Below are 18,658 nucleotides of genomic sequence, written 5' to 3' on the forward strand. Positions count from 1 at the left end.
CCCCCCCCCCCCCAATTCTCTTCTCTGATCCACATCCTCTAGTTTCTTAGCTGCACACTTCCTCTTTGCGTCAGATGGCAGATATCCAAGGGGAAACATTTTTTTTTCTTTTTTAAGGATGTAGAGGCAGTTTTTAACAAGCATCAATTACAGTCCACTCCGGAAGAAATAAGTTAGTCCTTAGTGCTTCCTGGGATATGTAGTCAATAGGGAGCTTTGTGTCTGTATTACTTTTCAGCAAAAGGTAGAGAAGATGTAGGGGAAGAAAAGTTTAACAGGAGGAGATTGGGTAAAATCTAGTATTTCATGAGTTATTTGGAGTTCCCCAACCCATAAATTACAATGAGCAGTAAATGTATTTGTTTACATATATACACTCTGGATATGGACAAATGTTCATTTTAGCTTCTTTAAAAGGGGAAGGAGAGCAGGCTGCAGCTGTTACAGTCTAGCTATAATGTCTGCATGAGGCAATAGTGATAAAAGTGAGCAAAAATGCCTTGACTTCTATTGCTACCATATCACGAAGACTTAAAACTTGCATTGTAATACCTTTTATCAGCGTCCTTTGATATCTGTACAATTGTTACATCTGTCTCTACCTGCTGGTAGAAATACTGATATCTTTACTTGCTTTGGATCCAAAGCCCATTAAAGTCTAAAAGGCTAGATCAGGTGTTCATGCCAGCAGTTTTGAACACACAAAAGTCTGAATGCCCTCTACTAGGGAATATTCTGCCTTGTAGTCTCTGAACTCATCTGTTAACTTTACAGTGTGTTCTTATGGAGGAAGTTGAGGCTAGTGTTATCAAGTAAGTTTGTAGTAGAGATGTAAATTGAACACTTTACATCAATCAAAATGATTCGCATCTGTTAATCAAATTAATTCACATCTACACAAGCACACCATGCTGATGTTTCCCTGTTTATAATCTCAGCTCAGTAAAGTCTACAACAGTGTACATTTTGTTTGCCAGTTCTATAATTCTCCATGGTTGTTTTGGCTTGCATTTGCTTTACTTGTTCCGAAGTATTTGGATATTGGTGAGCGAGTCTATAGGACTCCTTCCAGTATAAGATAAAATCATATTTTCTCCACTTTGTTTTGCTGAGCAGTATTTGTACCTTTTATTTATAAAAAAGGCTGGGTATATATTGGAATAAAATGTATCAGGTCCTCAGTTTCTTTAGGACAAAATAAGTGTACAATAATTGTAGCAGGAGTGAATCGGTCTTAACATTCATCACACAAGTAATAAGGGACCTGCCCATCTGTGATTAGATAAAAATGAAAAAATCTAACTTCTACATTGGTTAAATAGTATAGCTCTTACCACCAACATCTACCCTTTGACTTGCACCAACACCTACCTTAATCTCACCGTTCTTGCAAAGGCTGTGTACACACATTCAAATAATCTGGAAGACGTCTCCCAGTTTGTTCTCCTGCTAGAAAACTCAGAGCCATGAGTACAAACATTCAAAAGCTGAGGCCCTGAAGCGTGGAGAGCTTGCAGTGTCAACACTGCAGCCAGCAGGTTGGGCAGGGACTGTGTACACATCAGCATGCTCTGCAAGCTTCCTTAATCTTCCTGGAAACAGATGGCAGCAGTGCATTGGATCGCTGTGATTGGCTGACTCAGACTGCGCATGGTTATAGCCTGTGTATCCCTAAAGCGCACTGTAGAGATTTATGAACGGGGAATGTTCTGCTCTCTCCTAGAGTAGCAGTGACCATTTTTACTTTAGGAGAAGAAGCCTTAGTAGTGACTCTCTTATGAGAAACTGAATGTCTGTATAAGGTGCAAGTGGCAGTGAATCCTGTGTTGAACCAAGATGCTAAGCTGAAGCTGTAATGTTGAACAACTTTTAGAAAATAAAGTTCTTCTATTAAGATTGCCTTACTACCTACCCTTTGGAACACCTCAAGCAAAACAGCTCATTGCTCATATACAACAACATCACTGTGTACTAGCTGTCCCTTATCACTGATCCACAAGATTAGACAGAAATATAGTTCATTAAAATCCTGCAGCCTTAAAATGATACAGTGAACAGGAAATATATATAGGGGACTGACTGATTCAGCCCCCAAAACAGGTAAAAAGAATGAAAGCAATGATCCAGAGAAGAGCTTCATTATCCACACATCTCAGAGCAGTCAGAATTCCTGTAACATTCTCTATATGCTCCACAGTCTCCCCACTCCTTCCACCTTCACCTCCATCTTTGTGTACGCTTCTTTCATCTAAAATCCAATTTTGCTTAGGCACTTGGAAAGTTCAAAGTTAAAAAAGGGATCAGAGCTATATAAATTTGCCTTCTAAAGAAAAGCCCAGAGCAGCCCTCCTCTGGCTGCTGCTTCCTGCCTCTGCTTCAGGACAGTGGCATGCGGCATGGGATGTGGGGTGCAGCAGCAGGGTGGGATATGCAGATGCATGGTAAAGTGGGGTGAGCGAGAGGAGTGTCCAGGCACATGCAGAGTGCAGCAGTGAGGGTATATCCATGGCCTATGGGCCCATGACTCACCCTTTTATGGCCTGAATGGCATGCAACCCTCACTGGTGCTGTCTCCGAGGTGTGTGGCCCTGGGCTACTTGAATGCTGGACAGCCTTTCTCTAGACCTCCATCCCCACAGCTTCATCTGTCACAGTTATCTGTAGACCATGATGATGTTCAAGAATGGCAACAATATACCAGTTAAAAGTATCTGAAGTCAGTTGGTCTGTGGTTTTAGAAATTACCAGCTCCTCAATGCAGGAATATTGTCACCCAGATCCACACAGCCCAGTGCAGTAACATCTAGAGAGATCTGGATACTAGAAGAAGCATATTAGCCCAGTATTGCCCCTTGGCTAAGCAACCCTGCTTAGAAGCAGGGTTTACTATGATGGAGTTTCAGAATGAAAAAAGGTAAGATGTGGAAATACACCAGAAACTGAAGAAGATTTCTCCAAAGGACTTGGGAAGGTGAGCATGGAGCTGTTGAGCCATGGAGTTGTTTTCAAATACCTCAGAAGCACTAAGTCCTTTACTTTACTTACTATAAAGGGTTACAATCCATGAGCTAAATCCTGAACTCCTTCCTCGGGCAAAAAAAACTCCTGAAGTCAAAGGCAGGCCTTTGCTTCCTTACAGAGGAGTGAGTGAAAGTTTGACTAAAGGGTTGTCTACATATGGACTTTTTCCTGATTTACTTCACATGTGGGCATTTATTTTTGGAATAAGAGTATTTACACAGAGTTAGCCAGAAATAACTCCATGTGCATGCAAGCCTGAAAGACTTCAGGTTTAAGCACTGAAGCTGTTGTAGTAAACTGTCTGCAGTTGGAAAATTCCACTTAACCTGCTGGAAAGGAATTAGATCAGCAAAGGGGTCAGCAGCATTTTTGGTCAGTGTACCAAAAACACACACAACCTTGACTTGTAAAGTGTTGGGGTGCCAGGGGTGAATGGCAGGGGAGCTGTGAGGTGCCCAATCCTTGTTGAGGCAGCACAGCCCTGTTACCTCCCTGCCAACTGGCCCCAGGTGTGTGCACCAATGAAAATGCCTCCACATGCCACCCTCTGGCACCCATGCCAAGGGTCGCCTACTCCTGCAGTAGCCCATAACCCTGCCTGAGCTAAAAAAAAACAACTATATTTGCTACAGGATCTATGTGAACTTGGGAACCTCCACATGGCTCTGTGTTATAGACATACCCTAAGACTTCTAAAACCTGCTTGGATCTGGTTACCTGTAGTAAAGACCACAAAATCAGGATGATTTATCTTAGATGATCTGATCATGCACATAAGGGCAAGCCCTAAATCTAGTCTGATCCTGAATATCAGTTTTTCACACAATTTCCAGGCTGTTAGTCCATGCCATTAGAAAATACTTTGCTTTGTGTTCTTTTGTTTGAAGACTGGGTACATATTAGACCTGCTTTATGTGTTACTTTTCTTGCTGAATGCTTGTTTGCCCTCATCTCCTATTTCTAAACTCATTCCTGTCATTGTGAAACACAGGCAAGTGAGGTAATGACACTTTTTTAATTTTGGTGTTCCTTATTACACAACTTTTTATGTAGTTCCATCTCGTATGCCTGCATAAATCTTACTTGATACAGGGAAGCTAGTCAGTGCTGTTACTGTGTTCCTACAAGCCCAAAGTTAAATTTACATAATCAGGAGGTCATCTAGTCTAATCACCTGCTCAAAACAGGACCATTCCCAACTAGCTCATCCCAGCCAAGGCTTTGTGTAGCTGTAGTTAGTTCTTGAAAACCTCCAAGGATGGAGATTCCACAGCCTCACTGGGTAACCTGTTCTGGTGCTTTTATTACCCTCCCAGTGAGAGAGTTTTTCCTAGGACATCATACATGTAAAGCATGCACTGTACCACAGGGCTGTGTGTTCTTGATAACGTAGGAAAGAAATATTGAAACATCTTACATACTGTATGGACCACAGTCCTGTTTTGCTTTCTCATACCTCTGTCTTGGTAGCTAAAGTAGAACTAATTAAAGTGTTCACAATTAAAATAATTTTATAAAAATAATAATCACTTGCAATGTAACAGGGCTGTCAATAAATCAAGTTTCATTTAGCGTTGGTTAAATTACAGAGATTTATAATTTATCGAGTTTGGATAAAATTTAATAACTTATCCTCAAAAATCATGGTTTACATGCTCCTCTTTCTGTCTTCATTGCTTCATCTTTATTTATATATGTTCACTATTATCTCTTCTAGAAATGAAGTAACAAATTGTAGCTATCACACACATTTAGCCTCTCCTTGCAAATTCATAGACCCAGAGACCAGATGAAACTATTATAAATGTATAACAAAGGCCATAGAGCTTCCACCCTGTAATTTCTAAGTAACCATGTAACTTCTGTTTATGGTAAAGTATATATTTTAGAAGTGTATTCCATCTTAACTTAAAGACTTCAAGTGATAGAGAATCCAAGTCTTTTATGCCGTTTGTGGCACACTGAATAAATATACTGCCTATAAGTTGAGGGTACCTGAATTAAATTACACGTGCACAAAAGAGCATCTGCCTGGCCTTGTTCTTCTGGAACCTGCTTCAAATCTGTATGGATATCTCAATATTTTCATCAGCCACAGCAACTGTGTGGAAGCTGGATGACATCAGAGGAGGCAATAAGGAGAAGGCTGCAGCTATGTCAGAGAGGTTTTGAGACCTCATCAGTTGAGGGCTCAAGTCCAATACTTGTTTTGTATGATAGACCAATTTTGAATTGTAGGCTTCAAATTCTACCTCATAGGTGCACTGATTTAAGATAACACGTCATATCCATATTTATGTAAGCAGCGCAGAAGTTACCAATGATAATTCTAGGATGTGGATTTCCTGATCCCTCAGACAGGGTTGTTTGCCTTGCTTATTATAGTGACTTTCAGTGGAAGCAGGTAAGACTACATGCTTCAGAGTGTAAATTCCTGCCAGTCCTGATATGCCTAGAAGGAAAGTGCTTTTGTAGGCAGATCACAGGAGGGCAATTGTATTGCATTTCTTTGGATCCACTCAACTTATGGTCTGTTGAGAAATTGCTTTGCAGTCTCCATGTCTGGCTGCCTGCAAATGGATTCCTACCCTTTGCACCCCTCACTGTTTCTTATAAAAATTTGATTCATCCCAGGATGCATAAATGCATTACTCAGTTCTTCTGTGCTTCACACTTAACCAGAAGGCAACATTCAAAGAATTTTTCTCTGCACAGAATTCTTGCAATCAAGTTTGGCAGGTGAGGATTGGTGCACTTGGCTAGACTGGAAATACAAATGGCTCACTAATGACAGGGTTGGATACGCTGAATTGCCCATTATTGAGCTGAAGTTAAATATACATCTAGAGGTACTGAAGAGGTGATAGTTGCAGCTTGCTCATAGGTGTTATCCCAGAGGCACTATAATCAGCATTTGCTTCAAAATAGGCAGGAGAAAAATTATATACCATGGCAAACATGCAGCTACATAATGTGGTTGTAGTTGCATAAAAAACAATCTGAAAATTCTCTCTGTCCTGGAGGACACAGTCTTCTGAATCATATCGAATTCATTTCCAGCAGGTCAAGTGGAATTTTCCAACTGCAGACAGTCCACTACAACAGCCTCAGTGCTTAAAACCAAAGTCTTTAAGGCTTGCATGCACATGGAGTTATTACTGGCTAACTCTGTGTAAACACTCTTATTCCAAAAATAAGTGCCTACATATGAAGTAAATCAGGAAAAAGTCCATATGTAGACATACCTTTAGTCAAATTTTCACTCATTCCTCTGTAAGGGGGTAAAGGCCTCCCTTTGACTTGAGGAGTTTTTTTACCTGAGGAAAGAGTTCAGGATTTAGCTCATGGATTGTAACCCTTTATGATAAGTAAAGTAAGGCCTTATTGTTTCTGAGACATTCAAAAGCAACTACATGGCTTGGTATCCTTACCTTCCTACGAGCTTTGGAGAACTCTTCTTCAGTTGCTGGTGTATCTCCACATCTTACCTTTTTTCATTCTAAAATTCCATCATAGTAACACCAGCCATCAGTCTTAAAAAGTTTGTGGAAACATACCGTATGGTTGCCAGTATTATGACCCCAACGTCTTTGTACCTGCATGGAGAAAACCTTTTAACCCAGCAAGACTGAGAGGGGGACGCTGGTGTGTGGACAGCTCAGTGTCTCTATACACTGCCCAGGCTTTTGCGCCATAGAGAGGTCACTCCAGCTTCATTTTATTTTCAAGCAAGGATTATGTTCAGAGAACTGATGTCTCACTCAGAATAATTCTACTGTCATGCAAGACAGGCATATGTCTACTACAATTAGGGCCTGTTTAAGAGTTTATTTTTTTTCTATGAAACGTATACTCATCTTTCATTTAGAAGGCCCTTAAAACACCTGCAGTGAGAGAACCTTTTAAACCGGCAAAGCTAAGAGGGGGACACTTTGCAAACTGCTCTATTGTTCATATTGTCAACTGTCATGGGGCGGGCCCTAGGAGCAGCCATGATCCCACTAGCGCCCCCTGCCGTGCCAAATTAGGAGATCCAGCACCCTCTGATTCTCGCCCGCCACATCTTTGATGATATATAATTTAATATGGGAGGCTGCCTTTAGTCTCCTAGTATTGGGTGTTATAGTTGTCCGGGCTCCTACCCTCTACAGGTGCCCAGGTGCACCCCAGCCTTATGGGCTATGCGTGCCTCCTACCTCCGCTTTAGCACGTCCCAAGCCTTGCAGCTGTTCTGGACGTTGTCTGGTCACTTGTGCCTTGCCTGGCACCCCGGGCTTCTCACGCGACTGACGCCCCTGGCTTTAGCGCCCCTGTTTGCTAGCTCTCGCCCCTCTCTGGGGCCTACTCCTGTGTTCGCCCTTCTTCGGGCTCTATTGCACGCGTCGGCCTGCCTCGGGCCTCCACCCGCGCGCTCGCCCTACTCCAGGCTTTTAATTGCGCTTCCCGCGCCCTCGCCCTCTCGGGGGCCTGTCCCGCGCTTCCCGCGCCCTCGCCGGGCCTATGTCCGCGCCTCTCGTGCTCTCGTTGTACAAGCCCGGTTATGCCCCTTCCGGGGTTCAGCTAGTGTACTCACCCTCTTCAGGCTTTCACCCGCACACTCCGGCCCTGCCTCGGACCTCTAACCGCGTGCCTGCCCTACTCTGGCCTCGTACACTGACCTACACTCGGGCCCATACACGCGCTCTCCACGCTATCACCCTCTCTGGGTTCTGTCCCACCCTCAGCTGCGCTCGGGGCTCAGGTGGCCCGTAGCCGTGCCTGGCCCCTGACCTTTCTCAGGATCCTTCGCCCTACTGGGCCGAATACCGCCCTCACAGGCTGGGGTCTCAACCCCCACACACCGCACCACCCCGGCGCCAAACAGCCGTGCCTCCCCGGCACTACTCGGTGCCCGAACAGGGCACCCAGGAAACCCCCCCCAGACTACTGGGGATCTCCTGTGAGGCCTCCTCACACCCCTACAGCCTCACCCGGTCCTCCGGTGATTTACACAACGATGAGCCAGCTGGCTATAACGTAACAAAAGCCTCCCCCTCCGGGGCTCCAATGACTTCTTGAAACAACAACACGCGAAGCCTCTCGGCTCTAACAACCTGAAGCCAACCCGGCTGTAACACAAAATGAGCCTACCGGCTATAACTCCCCGCCGCACGCTCTCCTTCAGGCCTCCCTGTCAGAGGCCTCTCCTTCCCAGGCCATTCTGCAGGCACTCACGCGGTCAAGCAATGACACTGGTCTGCTCTGCTCAGCTCTATAGCAGAGCTGTTGCTTCTCCAGCTGCCAGGTGGTAACCGCCCTGCTCTGTTCCTCAGCAGAGCTCCTGCTTCTCAAGCTGCTAGATGGTAACTACTAGCCAGGCTTCGGCCTTGCTGTTTATATAAGGCCAGGCCCTGCCCCTGGCGGTCAGCTGACCCACTCAGCTGCCTTAGCAACTCTCAGCTGCTGCCCCAGTGATTGGCAGCTCGGCCCATATTACCACCGCCAGTAGCAGGCACCCTGGTGCCCTGCTACATCAACCTTTTCTTTTCTCTTTACAAAAGAGCCGTAAAAAACTACACACCTGGTTTCTACGTGGGAGCTGACCTATAATCAGGCCTCCAACAGTCATGACTTTCATACTTGTAGTATTTTGTGCATACAATAAAAACACTACCATATTTAGTTGAATACAAGATGAAATTGGGGGGAATCCCCCATCTTACACTTGCATACAAGGAACTCTTACTCGATACATTGTCTGTCATTAAATTGGTGCCAAATGCAGCATGAGCTCAGTAAAGGAAACCAAGTATGAAGTTGTTTAAATGCAGCTAACATTGAGCATGACTAAAAGACACATGGCCCATGTGGGTCATCCATACTGATAGGAACTTTTTTTGGCCCTTAAAAAAATGGGTGGGTGTTCTTTCCACAGGGAACTTACACTAGGCCTGGTATGAGACTGTAGTACCAGGCCAGCATCAGGAGAGCCGGAGCCAGCCCTGATCCCTTCCTCTTGGTGCCAAGAAAAAAGGCTGAGATAAGGATGGGAGTATACCACAAGAATGAATTAGTGTAGCCCATCTGAAAAAGATATGTAGTAGTGCCCATTGAGCAGAGTCCCCCTTAGTGCCAACTCTTTTTGAGTGATGGTGAGCCACTATATTGCATATATTTCGACAACTTCTTCGCTCCCAGAGCTGAGCTGTGCCTTTCTTTCCCAATTCCAAAGATTCTTATTTCTTTACCAACCTTAAATGTCTGGCAAACATCACAAAATGGGGCCCCAAACAGTTCACTAAGAATCCCTCTGTTGTTCCCTCTCTCAGCCTGTTGCACAAAGTGCATTTTTTATGGGCCTGTGTTGTACTTCTTAAGGAAATGGAGGGATCAATATACTTGAGCAAATTCACAACGGTTGTTCTCTTAAGCAAAAATTACATCTATCTAAACACTAAAGAAGTCAAGTCAGGAAATGAAACCCACAGTTGTATTTAACTGATACTAGCAGAATGCGATTACCCATGCTAGAATTTAGCAAGGGTATCTAGATCAGTGGTCACCGAACAGTGGATCTCGATTCACCGGTAAATCTCGGAGCTTCTTAGAGTCATTCTGAGGCTGGGGTAGGGGGCTGAGTGCCCACATGCATACATGTGCGCACCCCAGCCCAGCAGGTCAGGCCATGTGGGAGGGAAGAGTTGGGGGCTAGATCGAAGCCCCTGCAGTGAGGGACAGTGCCACAAAGGCAGGAGCAGGGGTAAGTTGTGTGGGGCCCCCAGCTAGGTGGGATTTATCTGAAGGGGAGGCACATCCCCAAATAATTTTTTTTCCCTTTGCCTTCATCTGGCCCCACCCTTCCCTCACCACAGACTTATCTGCTGGATGGGGGGGAGATGGTGATGGTGCATGGTAGATCTTGGGTTGCTTTTAAATGCCATAGGTGATCTCCTACTCAAAAAGGTTGGAGACCACTGATCTAGATGAACACTCTCCTTGGAGAAAGTGTCATGGGAATTTAATGACTGCAAGTGACAACCTGTTTCATCATACAAAAGTGATTATTTGTAGCATCCCAGCATCCCCTAAATCTAAGGTTGGGGCAGCAGTTCAGTAATAAAGAATTGACCACAATATCTGTTAAAACAATGAAGTCATCTTCTGTAGTACCTTGAATTTTCTTCTAACGTCACCCATTTTGCTTCTAACCAGAACAACTGCATTGAGATCACAGCCCAAGGAGGTTGAAGAAATAAGCTGAAGAAATAAACCATCAACAGTTGTACTATTAGCAAGTAACTTTAGAGAGGGTATGGTTTGTCCCATTCTGTTTCTACTCAGCTGTACTGGTTGACAGAGTACAGACTATTATAATTATTCTTCAGTTCACTCAGAGTGCCTATGAGCACCCTAACAGAGAACACTTCTCACTTTTTAAATGGGATCCTGGCTAACTGTTGCAGAAATACACAGGGCAGAGTGAAGCTACATTATTTTTTCTTCTCACTGCACTGCACTAGATACATGTATGGGGCCAGATAAAATATGACTAAGGGCTTTTACTTAACTACTGAGGAAGAGAAGAAAAGAACAAAATTCAGATTACTTGTTCCAAAAAAGCGTTTATATGTTTTCTATATTTATAAAGATTGCAAGAGCGTTCTAAAAAGGCACTCATGCTTCTTTAAAAATCCAAAACCATACTTCAACTCCTTTTCTCCAAATTGTGCCTCATATGTGGCAAGAAATACATATACATTCCTTGGTGTTTCAAAAACTCAAATGACAGTAGGCTGAATTACAACTTAAATGCATATTGGTAGAATGAGATGCTGATCCATTTGCACAGTAATGTGCTATTTTTAAGTCACGCATCATGGCATCTTCAAAGAGGCCAGTCATAATTATGATGGATTAGACTGCAGAGTGAGTCCTAGATGCAGTAATTGTTTCACAGATGCTGCTGATGCGACTTGAATTTCTAATAAATTATAGCTGGGGAAAAGTATGTGGAGCTACTAAGTGCTTTGGCTAAAATACGATTATTACCAGAAGATAGAAAAAACAAACGGTTATGTTTAAGAAAAGGGGCAGATTTCTTTTAAAGAAGTAAGCTTCACCCCACAACAGTAGCAAAAAGACAACAGAGTGCACAGACTTTGTGGTGCCAACCAATTCTGTTTTGCAGAAGCACCTAAACTGTGCACATGAGATACATTTAAGCTAGTATCATAAAGGTTATTACTGACTTCATATTACAAATAATTATAATGATTTCTAGTGTGGTTAAGCATCTTTTTTGATTTGTAATAAGATGAGACTTAGGGAGATTGTGAACAACTGAGTTTAGACGCAGAGAATCAAGACTTATGCAGAGTAACTCCCAATCATACATGTATCTTAAAGAAAGGAAGTGTGGGACTTTTTAAATCAGTAAGCTAACACTAGACTACAAAGTACTGGATGATTAAGTCCAGCTTTGGAATGTCTTCCACTATCTCCTTTTATGCTGAAGCTAATCAGAATCCAAAGGATTGGTTGACTTGTACTGTAAAGCTTTTGGGAAGCCTGTGAAGAAGGCATGTATTCTTTGTCTTTACTAACGAAGGAATTGAATGGTTTTCGTGCCACACGATTATGAGATTCACTCCCAGTGCATAGTCATGCTTTGTGAAGAGGTTTGCATGCACAGTTTAGAGAAAGGACATGCTCTGCAAATAGTAAGGCTCTTGAAACATCAAGATGAGCAAGAGTTGTTAGAAAATTCTTAGATTGTTGGAAAACACTTTGTGTGATGAACCACAGTTCAGCCAACTATTGCTGATATGCTTTCATGGCCATGGAGTGGGCTCCATCAGACAGATGCATTGTTTACATAAAAATTTTAAAAAGTAGTTTGACAACACAATGTTAATTTCTGTGTTTCATTTCATTTTATGTGAGGTTGGGAAACTGATTTAGAAGGTCACACATTCACCTTTTCTCTCTGTGAGCAGTGGGAAGCCAAAGTATCAAAAGTATGAGGTAACAGAACGGAAAGGGAGGAATTTCTGGTTAGGGTCAAATTCTGTTTCTTGACTCCTTTTAGAAAGAAGAGTAATTCTGTAGCATCCTGACTTCTAAATCAGAGTTCTGAACAGAAAGGGATTCCAAGTAATCTTACATAGCACTAGCACTTCTGCCTACAGTAATTTTACATGACCCTGGGACTTATTTAAAGTGTGTTTCTGAATTCCATTACTTACTTGAGCTTAGTAAGACAGTAATATCCTGGAATGGAGTGCACATAGAATAAATTAGGTATTCCTTGGTATCATATAAAAAATAGGGAAGGATAAATAACCCTGTTCTGTGCTATTGGAGGCAAATCTAGTGCGATATGAGAAATATTCATGTATAATAGTCCCCTCTGTAGAGTGGTAATTTAACCACTTGTGATACTGAAACTTAGTAGTCCAAGCAGGTCTGAACTGACAAGGAGAGCCCTTCATGCTCCCCTTTCTGTGCAAATTAAAAGAAAAGATTGCAAAAGTCTGCATGAATTGAAACTGCGCCTTTTTACATCATACTTATGTGGTTCATTATCATTTGAGTTATTTACCTCCATTTCCCTGTGAGATACTCTCTCAGTCAGTCTCTCTTCTGTCACTTTCACTGTTTGTTAATAATCATAAAACCAAGGAAGAGAAAGTTATGGAAAAGATACTGGGGCTAGATCTTCTACAGATCTCTGTGAAAAGGATCAGATAGTTATTGAATGGAGTTAGCTTACCATACCTGTGCAATGTGTTTATGCAATAAGAAACCTTTTTATAAATAAAGATTATACAAGTGACAAGAATTTCCAAAGCATCCAGCTAGAATTGAAAATAAAGGGTACAGAAATTTGGGGCTTTTCTGCCCAGTTAAAAATATCATTCTAAGGCAAATACATTGACTGCATATTTAAAAAATAGTGTTTCAAAACAATTGGCGCCATACAAATATATAGCATGGTCTTAATTTTTTTACCTTAAATAAATATATTATGGCAAATTCAGTACATGAAAGAGTGGCAATTTCAGTGGTTTATAGTGAGTTACTGTTTTGTTTTACATATGTGTCTTGTGCTGAAAGTAAAATCTTTGAAACGCTAACTTTGAATTACTTTTGTTGGACAGCTGAAGACTTAGAAAAGAAGGGGGTTTTCTTCTCTAATTGGCAAGCTTGGTGGCAATAATCCTTCAAGTCAGACAAGAGAGGCTTGGCACAGTATAATGAAACAACAGGATTAGCTCTAAATCTGGGAACTAAAGTTTCTGCATGATTTTCTACCTTACCTGGAAGAACAATCATGACAGAAGCATTTAGACATACCACTCACAAGTAGCAAGTACTCTTTTAATAAATAAAAAGAGTTGTTAATGTTACGAAAGATTTATTGTTAAGATAAGCATCATTCTGTTTGATTGCTAAACTGGGAATGAGAAAATACTGTTTATTTTCACATGCTCTTTTCACCCCATGTTTCTCTGAAATATGCCATAGCAATCCATGAAAAGAGATGTTTTGGTTCTGTACAGCCCAACACTAATGAACACTCAGAAATCCCTGGCTTTCTTTAAACAGCCAGAGACCCCTGTGAACCTCGCATGCTGTATGTAAACAGGTTAGGATGGCAGATGGTGGAATACTGTGTGTACTGTCAGTGATTTAACAATAGTAAACAAAAGTAAACTTACATTCTTTTCCATCCTTTTTCCTCTTTCAGATACGCACAGAGGGCAGCCTTGTGGATGGCCCCGGAGCAGGCCAGATGGAACAGGATAGAACCAGCAATGTTGATGGCAATAGATTGAGTCCATATCTAATACCACATCCTTCTCAAGTTTGCCAAGTGGAGCCTTTGTCAGTGAAGTTCCAGAATGGAAGTCCATTAGCAGAAAAGCCACATCTTGAAGTAAATGGGGACCATAAGTGGCTACTTTTTAAGAGCAGCTGTGGAATACCACATGTGAAGGGAAATCCAAATAATCGAGTCAGCCCTGACCTTCTACAGGAAAAGAGAATATATTCCAAGTATATGCAAAATGGTGGGATAAAACGCACTTTTAGCGAGCCTTCTCTTTATGGACTTCATCAGAGCAAGAAAATTAAACAGGATGAAGAGGTAAATGGAGAAAAAGATGAGCCAGGAGAAAACAATGAAAAACCAAGTGTCTCTGAATCCTGCAGTGAGAAGGAATCTTTGAGTTTTACAGAAAAAGAAAATGCAGCTTCAGATTTTATACAGTCTTCAAGATACAGCTATGCTGGTTCAGAAAATCCTCATGATCTTCAGCAGAATGAAAAGGAGAGGGAAAACGTTAATTGCCACAACAGGGACATTGTCTTACTACTTAAGAACAAGGCAGTGCCAATACCTAATGGTGCTACAGTTTCTGCCTCTTCCATGGAAAGCATGCATGATGAACTCCTGGAGAAAACACTGTCACAATATTATCCAGATCATGTTTCCATTGCAATGCAGAAAAATACATCTCAAATAAATGCCATTACCAGTCAGGCTACTAATGAGTTGTCCTATGAGACAACACATTCATCCCATACCTCAGGGCAGATCACCTCCCCACAGACCTCAAATTCAGAGCTGCCTCAAGTGCCAGCTGTAGTGGTTGCTGAGGTCTACAATACAGAAGACTCCAGTAAACCACATGTATTGCCAGGTAGCTATTCACTTCAGAAACCAGAACTACAGCTACAGCAACAAAATCCAGTCTGTGATACACCCCAGGTTCCTGTACGGAACAGGACTGTTCATGGAAATATGGGGCAGGTACCCAGCCAGGATCTCTCTCCAAGTTCCAGCAGTAAACTGCAAGCTCAGGACAACACCCTGGAGGGGTTCCCAGAGCAAGCAGAAAAAAATGGTGCTTTGTTTAAACAAAACTCAATGTTTAATAATGATTCTTTCACTCCTCCTGCTCCTATTCCTCCTTTTCCGCTTCCTGTTCCTCCTCCTCCTGATCCAGAAATGAAGAGAGCACTACCCATTGGGGTTACAGAAGGGTATAATCCCTATGACAATAGAAAGGCTGAAGCTCTTCCTAGGGAAGAGAAGTGCAAAGGGCAGCAGGAAGGACTGATGTCAGAAAGTCCTGGCCTTGCCCAGCAACAACCTAACCCTCAACAGAGGCTTCCTCAGAAGCCTCAGGTGACACAGCAAGATGGTAGTGAAAGCGATCTGGCAACTGCTATGATGGCATCATTCCAACAGTGCCCAGAAGACATGAAGCCAACATCTGAATCTTGTGTCCAAGATTTGCAAGTGCGTGGAAGTGATGGAGAGTTGCAGCAACACTATCAGCATTTCCTGGGAGAAAGAGAACCTGAGCCCTCTTCTCAGAAAGAAAAGGGCCAGGTGAAAGATCCTGTGCAGCAGACAAAACATTATCCCAAACCAGGTTGGATAGAATTGATTTCCACCCATTTTCACCATGGAGAGTCTCTACAGAAGCCCAGTGAGGCACTGTTGAGGTCAGTTCTTCAGTTACGGTCAAATCCACCTGAATCAGCACACTCAAAGCAGTGTACTGGGAGTCCTGATGCATTAAAAGTGCCTTCAGGACAGTCCCACAGCCAGAAAATAATCCAACCTGAACAAATGCCTCTTCCATACAAAAGCGAGACAGCACAACTGCAACTTCTCCCTATGGCTGACCAGCGACTTCAGTTCCAAAAGTGCTCACCCCAACCACAGCTCACAAAGATGGATCCTCTGCCAAAATCCCACATGCAGCACCACCAGTCACAACAGCTTCATTTTCAGCCAAGACCAGAAGAAACTGAGCAGCCTTTGGGGTCTCACTTAAAACAGCAGCACTTGAATCCCCAGACATTGGAGAATGAGCAGTTCTTACATTCACATATTTTAAAGCAGATGCTGCAAAAACAGACGCAGCACACACGACTGTCACGGAGTCCACAGCTAACTCCAAACCAGCAGCAGCAGCAAGCCTTGCAAATGAAGAATAAAGAACTGTCTCAAACTATTTCCCATTCCCAAAGCAACAACGAACAGCAAATTGTTGGAACATCCTTTAGCCAGATTAAACTGGAAGAATGTTTTCATGCTGAGAATAAATATATCAAATCAACTGAGTTCCCACATACTAACTCCCAGCTGGGATTAGAGCAGGTACAAAATGTGAACAGTAAATCTTCCCTTTGTGATCAGATTTTAAAAACAAATGTTAATCCGCAGCATCCTTGCCCAAACAATGTACACTTGACCTCAAAAAAGGAAGACGCCATAAATGTTGAACACTTCAGTATAAGCAAAATGCAGGACTTGCAACATATGCAGTATTTTCCAAATAGTCTGACCCCAAAACAAGATGTGAATCATTGCATTCAAGAACAAGAGCAACAGACTCAGCAGGCTTCAGTTAGACAACTACCACTCCAACACATACCAGGATATGGTGCTGGCCTGAATCAAGGTATGTCTAGCCAGCAAGCCACACAGATTCAGCAAAGGTACTTACCACATAGTCAGCAAACTCCCTCACACTCACAAGAGCAGAGAGGTTGTCACCTTCAGCCTCAACCCCATAAAGATTTTCAAAAGCATGCTGCTCTTCGGTGGCTTCTCTTACAAAAGCAGGAACAGCAAGGACAACAGCTGCCCAAAACTGAATTAGGTCCCAGTGTGGTACGCAAGCCCATAAAAGTTGAGGCTGGCTCAAAGTCTAACATGGGCATGCGTGCATTAACTGGACAGCTGGAAAACAAAACATGGAAGAAAACAATTAAACAAGAGAATCAGCACTTTGGTTGTGAGAATATGCAACAAAAGAGTATCATTGAGACAATGGAACAGCAGGTAAAACAGTTTCAGGTCAAATCACTGTTCGATCACAAAGCTCTTACTATCAAATCACCTAAGCATGTGAAGGTTGAAACAGCAGGCCCTATCACTATCCTATCAAGAAATACTAGCGCTGCGGAATTTGACAGTCAGACTCCAACCTTTGATCATCAAGCAAATCCTTCTGCCGAAAGAACCCCAACCAAAAGAACAGCTGGTACTGTTCTCAACAATTTTTTAGACTCACCTTCCAAGTTATTGGATACTCCTGTAAAAAATTTATTGGACACACCTGCCAAAACCCAATATGATTTCCCATCATGCAGTTGTGTTGGTAAGTGGTAAAAAATGTGCTAGAAGCACATTGTTAAATCAAGCTTACTATGTTTTCCTTTAAAGTTTTTTATTTTTTTTGAAAATGCCAGCAGTTAGTAAGAGTGTAAAACTGGGTTTTTCTTTCCAGCTAAACTAGTCCTGGCATTACAAATAGACCCCCTCTTCTCTGCATTGTTTATAAAGTGGTTATATATCTGGTTTTGCATGTTACAGCCACTGTGGGTAGCGTATAAATATAATATTGGAGAATCCAGTGTATCCCTTTTTATCCAGTCTCCTTGAGCTGTAGACATAAAATGAAAACATCTGATAAAGAGCAGGCAATGTCCTCATAATCTAATTTGATAAAATAGCATTTAAGTCAAGGTTGGATATACTGTTATTATGAAATGTACCTGTGGGCCAAAATGGGATGTCCTTACTTCATTTTTTCCTCAGATACCCAGTAAATTTACTAGGAGGTTAAGTAAAAGCTGGGTAAGAATGGATATTCCGATTTTGCCTGACTTGCACTGGAACTTTCTTCCTTTCCTACCTTCTATTAGCCTGTAATGGCTATGGTCAAGGGCAGCAGAATGGCAGTCCCTGTGCTACAGGAAGTGCAGATGCTGGCTCTTTATTACCCAAACAGTGCTGCAAAAGGAATATACTGGAGGCAGACCAGTGGTTCGCTCAGAGCAGGATTAGGCAGGGGTGGAATAGAGGAATGCAAGGGCCTTGTTACACGTTACACTGTGAGCCGCGCAAATGTTAATTGGCTTAGTGCTAGTTTGCAAGTCACACCTTCAGTTTGTGGGGAGTGGCCACACCTTAATAAAACAGAAGCTCGGTTATGTGGATTAAAGATAATCCTGTCCTGGAGTAGCATAATGTTGAGACACATAACTAGTGCATTAAGTACCTTAAAGGTGGTAACATGCAGACAATCCAGAAGTTAAGAGCTCCAGGAGCCACACAAAATTAACATATAACAAGGCCCTAAGAGTTGTGCCCATGTGTTATTCTGTGTGGTCTGCTATACATTGTTTCCATTGAAACTGTGACTTCCCATGTTGCTCTTATGGTGGACTGGGCTTAGTTACCAGGCACATTTTGATCTCATAGTTCTGAGGAAGCAACTCCCTACTACATTGGGTTGAGGCACAATGTTCAGTTCTTCAGTCTGCAGAAAACTCATGACTTTACTTGATTAAAGCCCAATGAGAATCTTGGTTTTCTTACTTAAAGTGGTTCTCCATAAATCTTTTTGTCCTTCTGAAATGTTTTAAGTCACCCCAGGACTAAACAGAGGAGGTGGTGCTTTACAAATAGTTATTGAAGATTAGAAAACTGGAAGCTTCTTTCTTAATCCTCCTCCCTATTTGCTGAGAAACCAAGAGAAATGGAATTGAAAAAGCAAAACTTTGTATCTTCATTTTTAACTTGGATCACTAGCACTTGCAGAGTAGATATGCTTACCTTACATATTCACAC

General features: G+C 42.3%; 1 protein-coding gene across 2 annotated transcripts in view; it reads left to right on the top strand.

Annotated features, from left to right (window-relative positions):
- Window positions 1-18,658, top strand: part of TET2 (tet methylcytosine dioxygenase 2) — a 75,185-nt gene that overhangs the window by 8,416 nt on the left and 48,111 nt on the right. For both annotated transcript variants that reach the window (XM_019521920.1, XM_019521922.1), the window contains exon 2: window positions 13,751-17,183. In XM_019521920.1, the coding sequence (XP_019377465.1) occupies window positions 13,796-17,183 (3,388 nt within the window). In that variant the 5' untranslated portion in view covers window positions 13,751-13,795. The remainder of the gene's footprint in view (window positions 1-13,750; window positions 17,184-18,658) is intronic.

This window comes from Gavialis gangeticus, unplaced genomic scaffold, assembly GCF_001723915.1.
Source record: "Gavialis gangeticus isolate Ggan-Ray unplaced genomic scaffold, GavGan_comp1, whole genome shotgun sequence".
NCBI lineage: Eukaryota > Metazoa > Chordata > Crocodylia > Gavialidae > Gavialis > Gavialis gangeticus.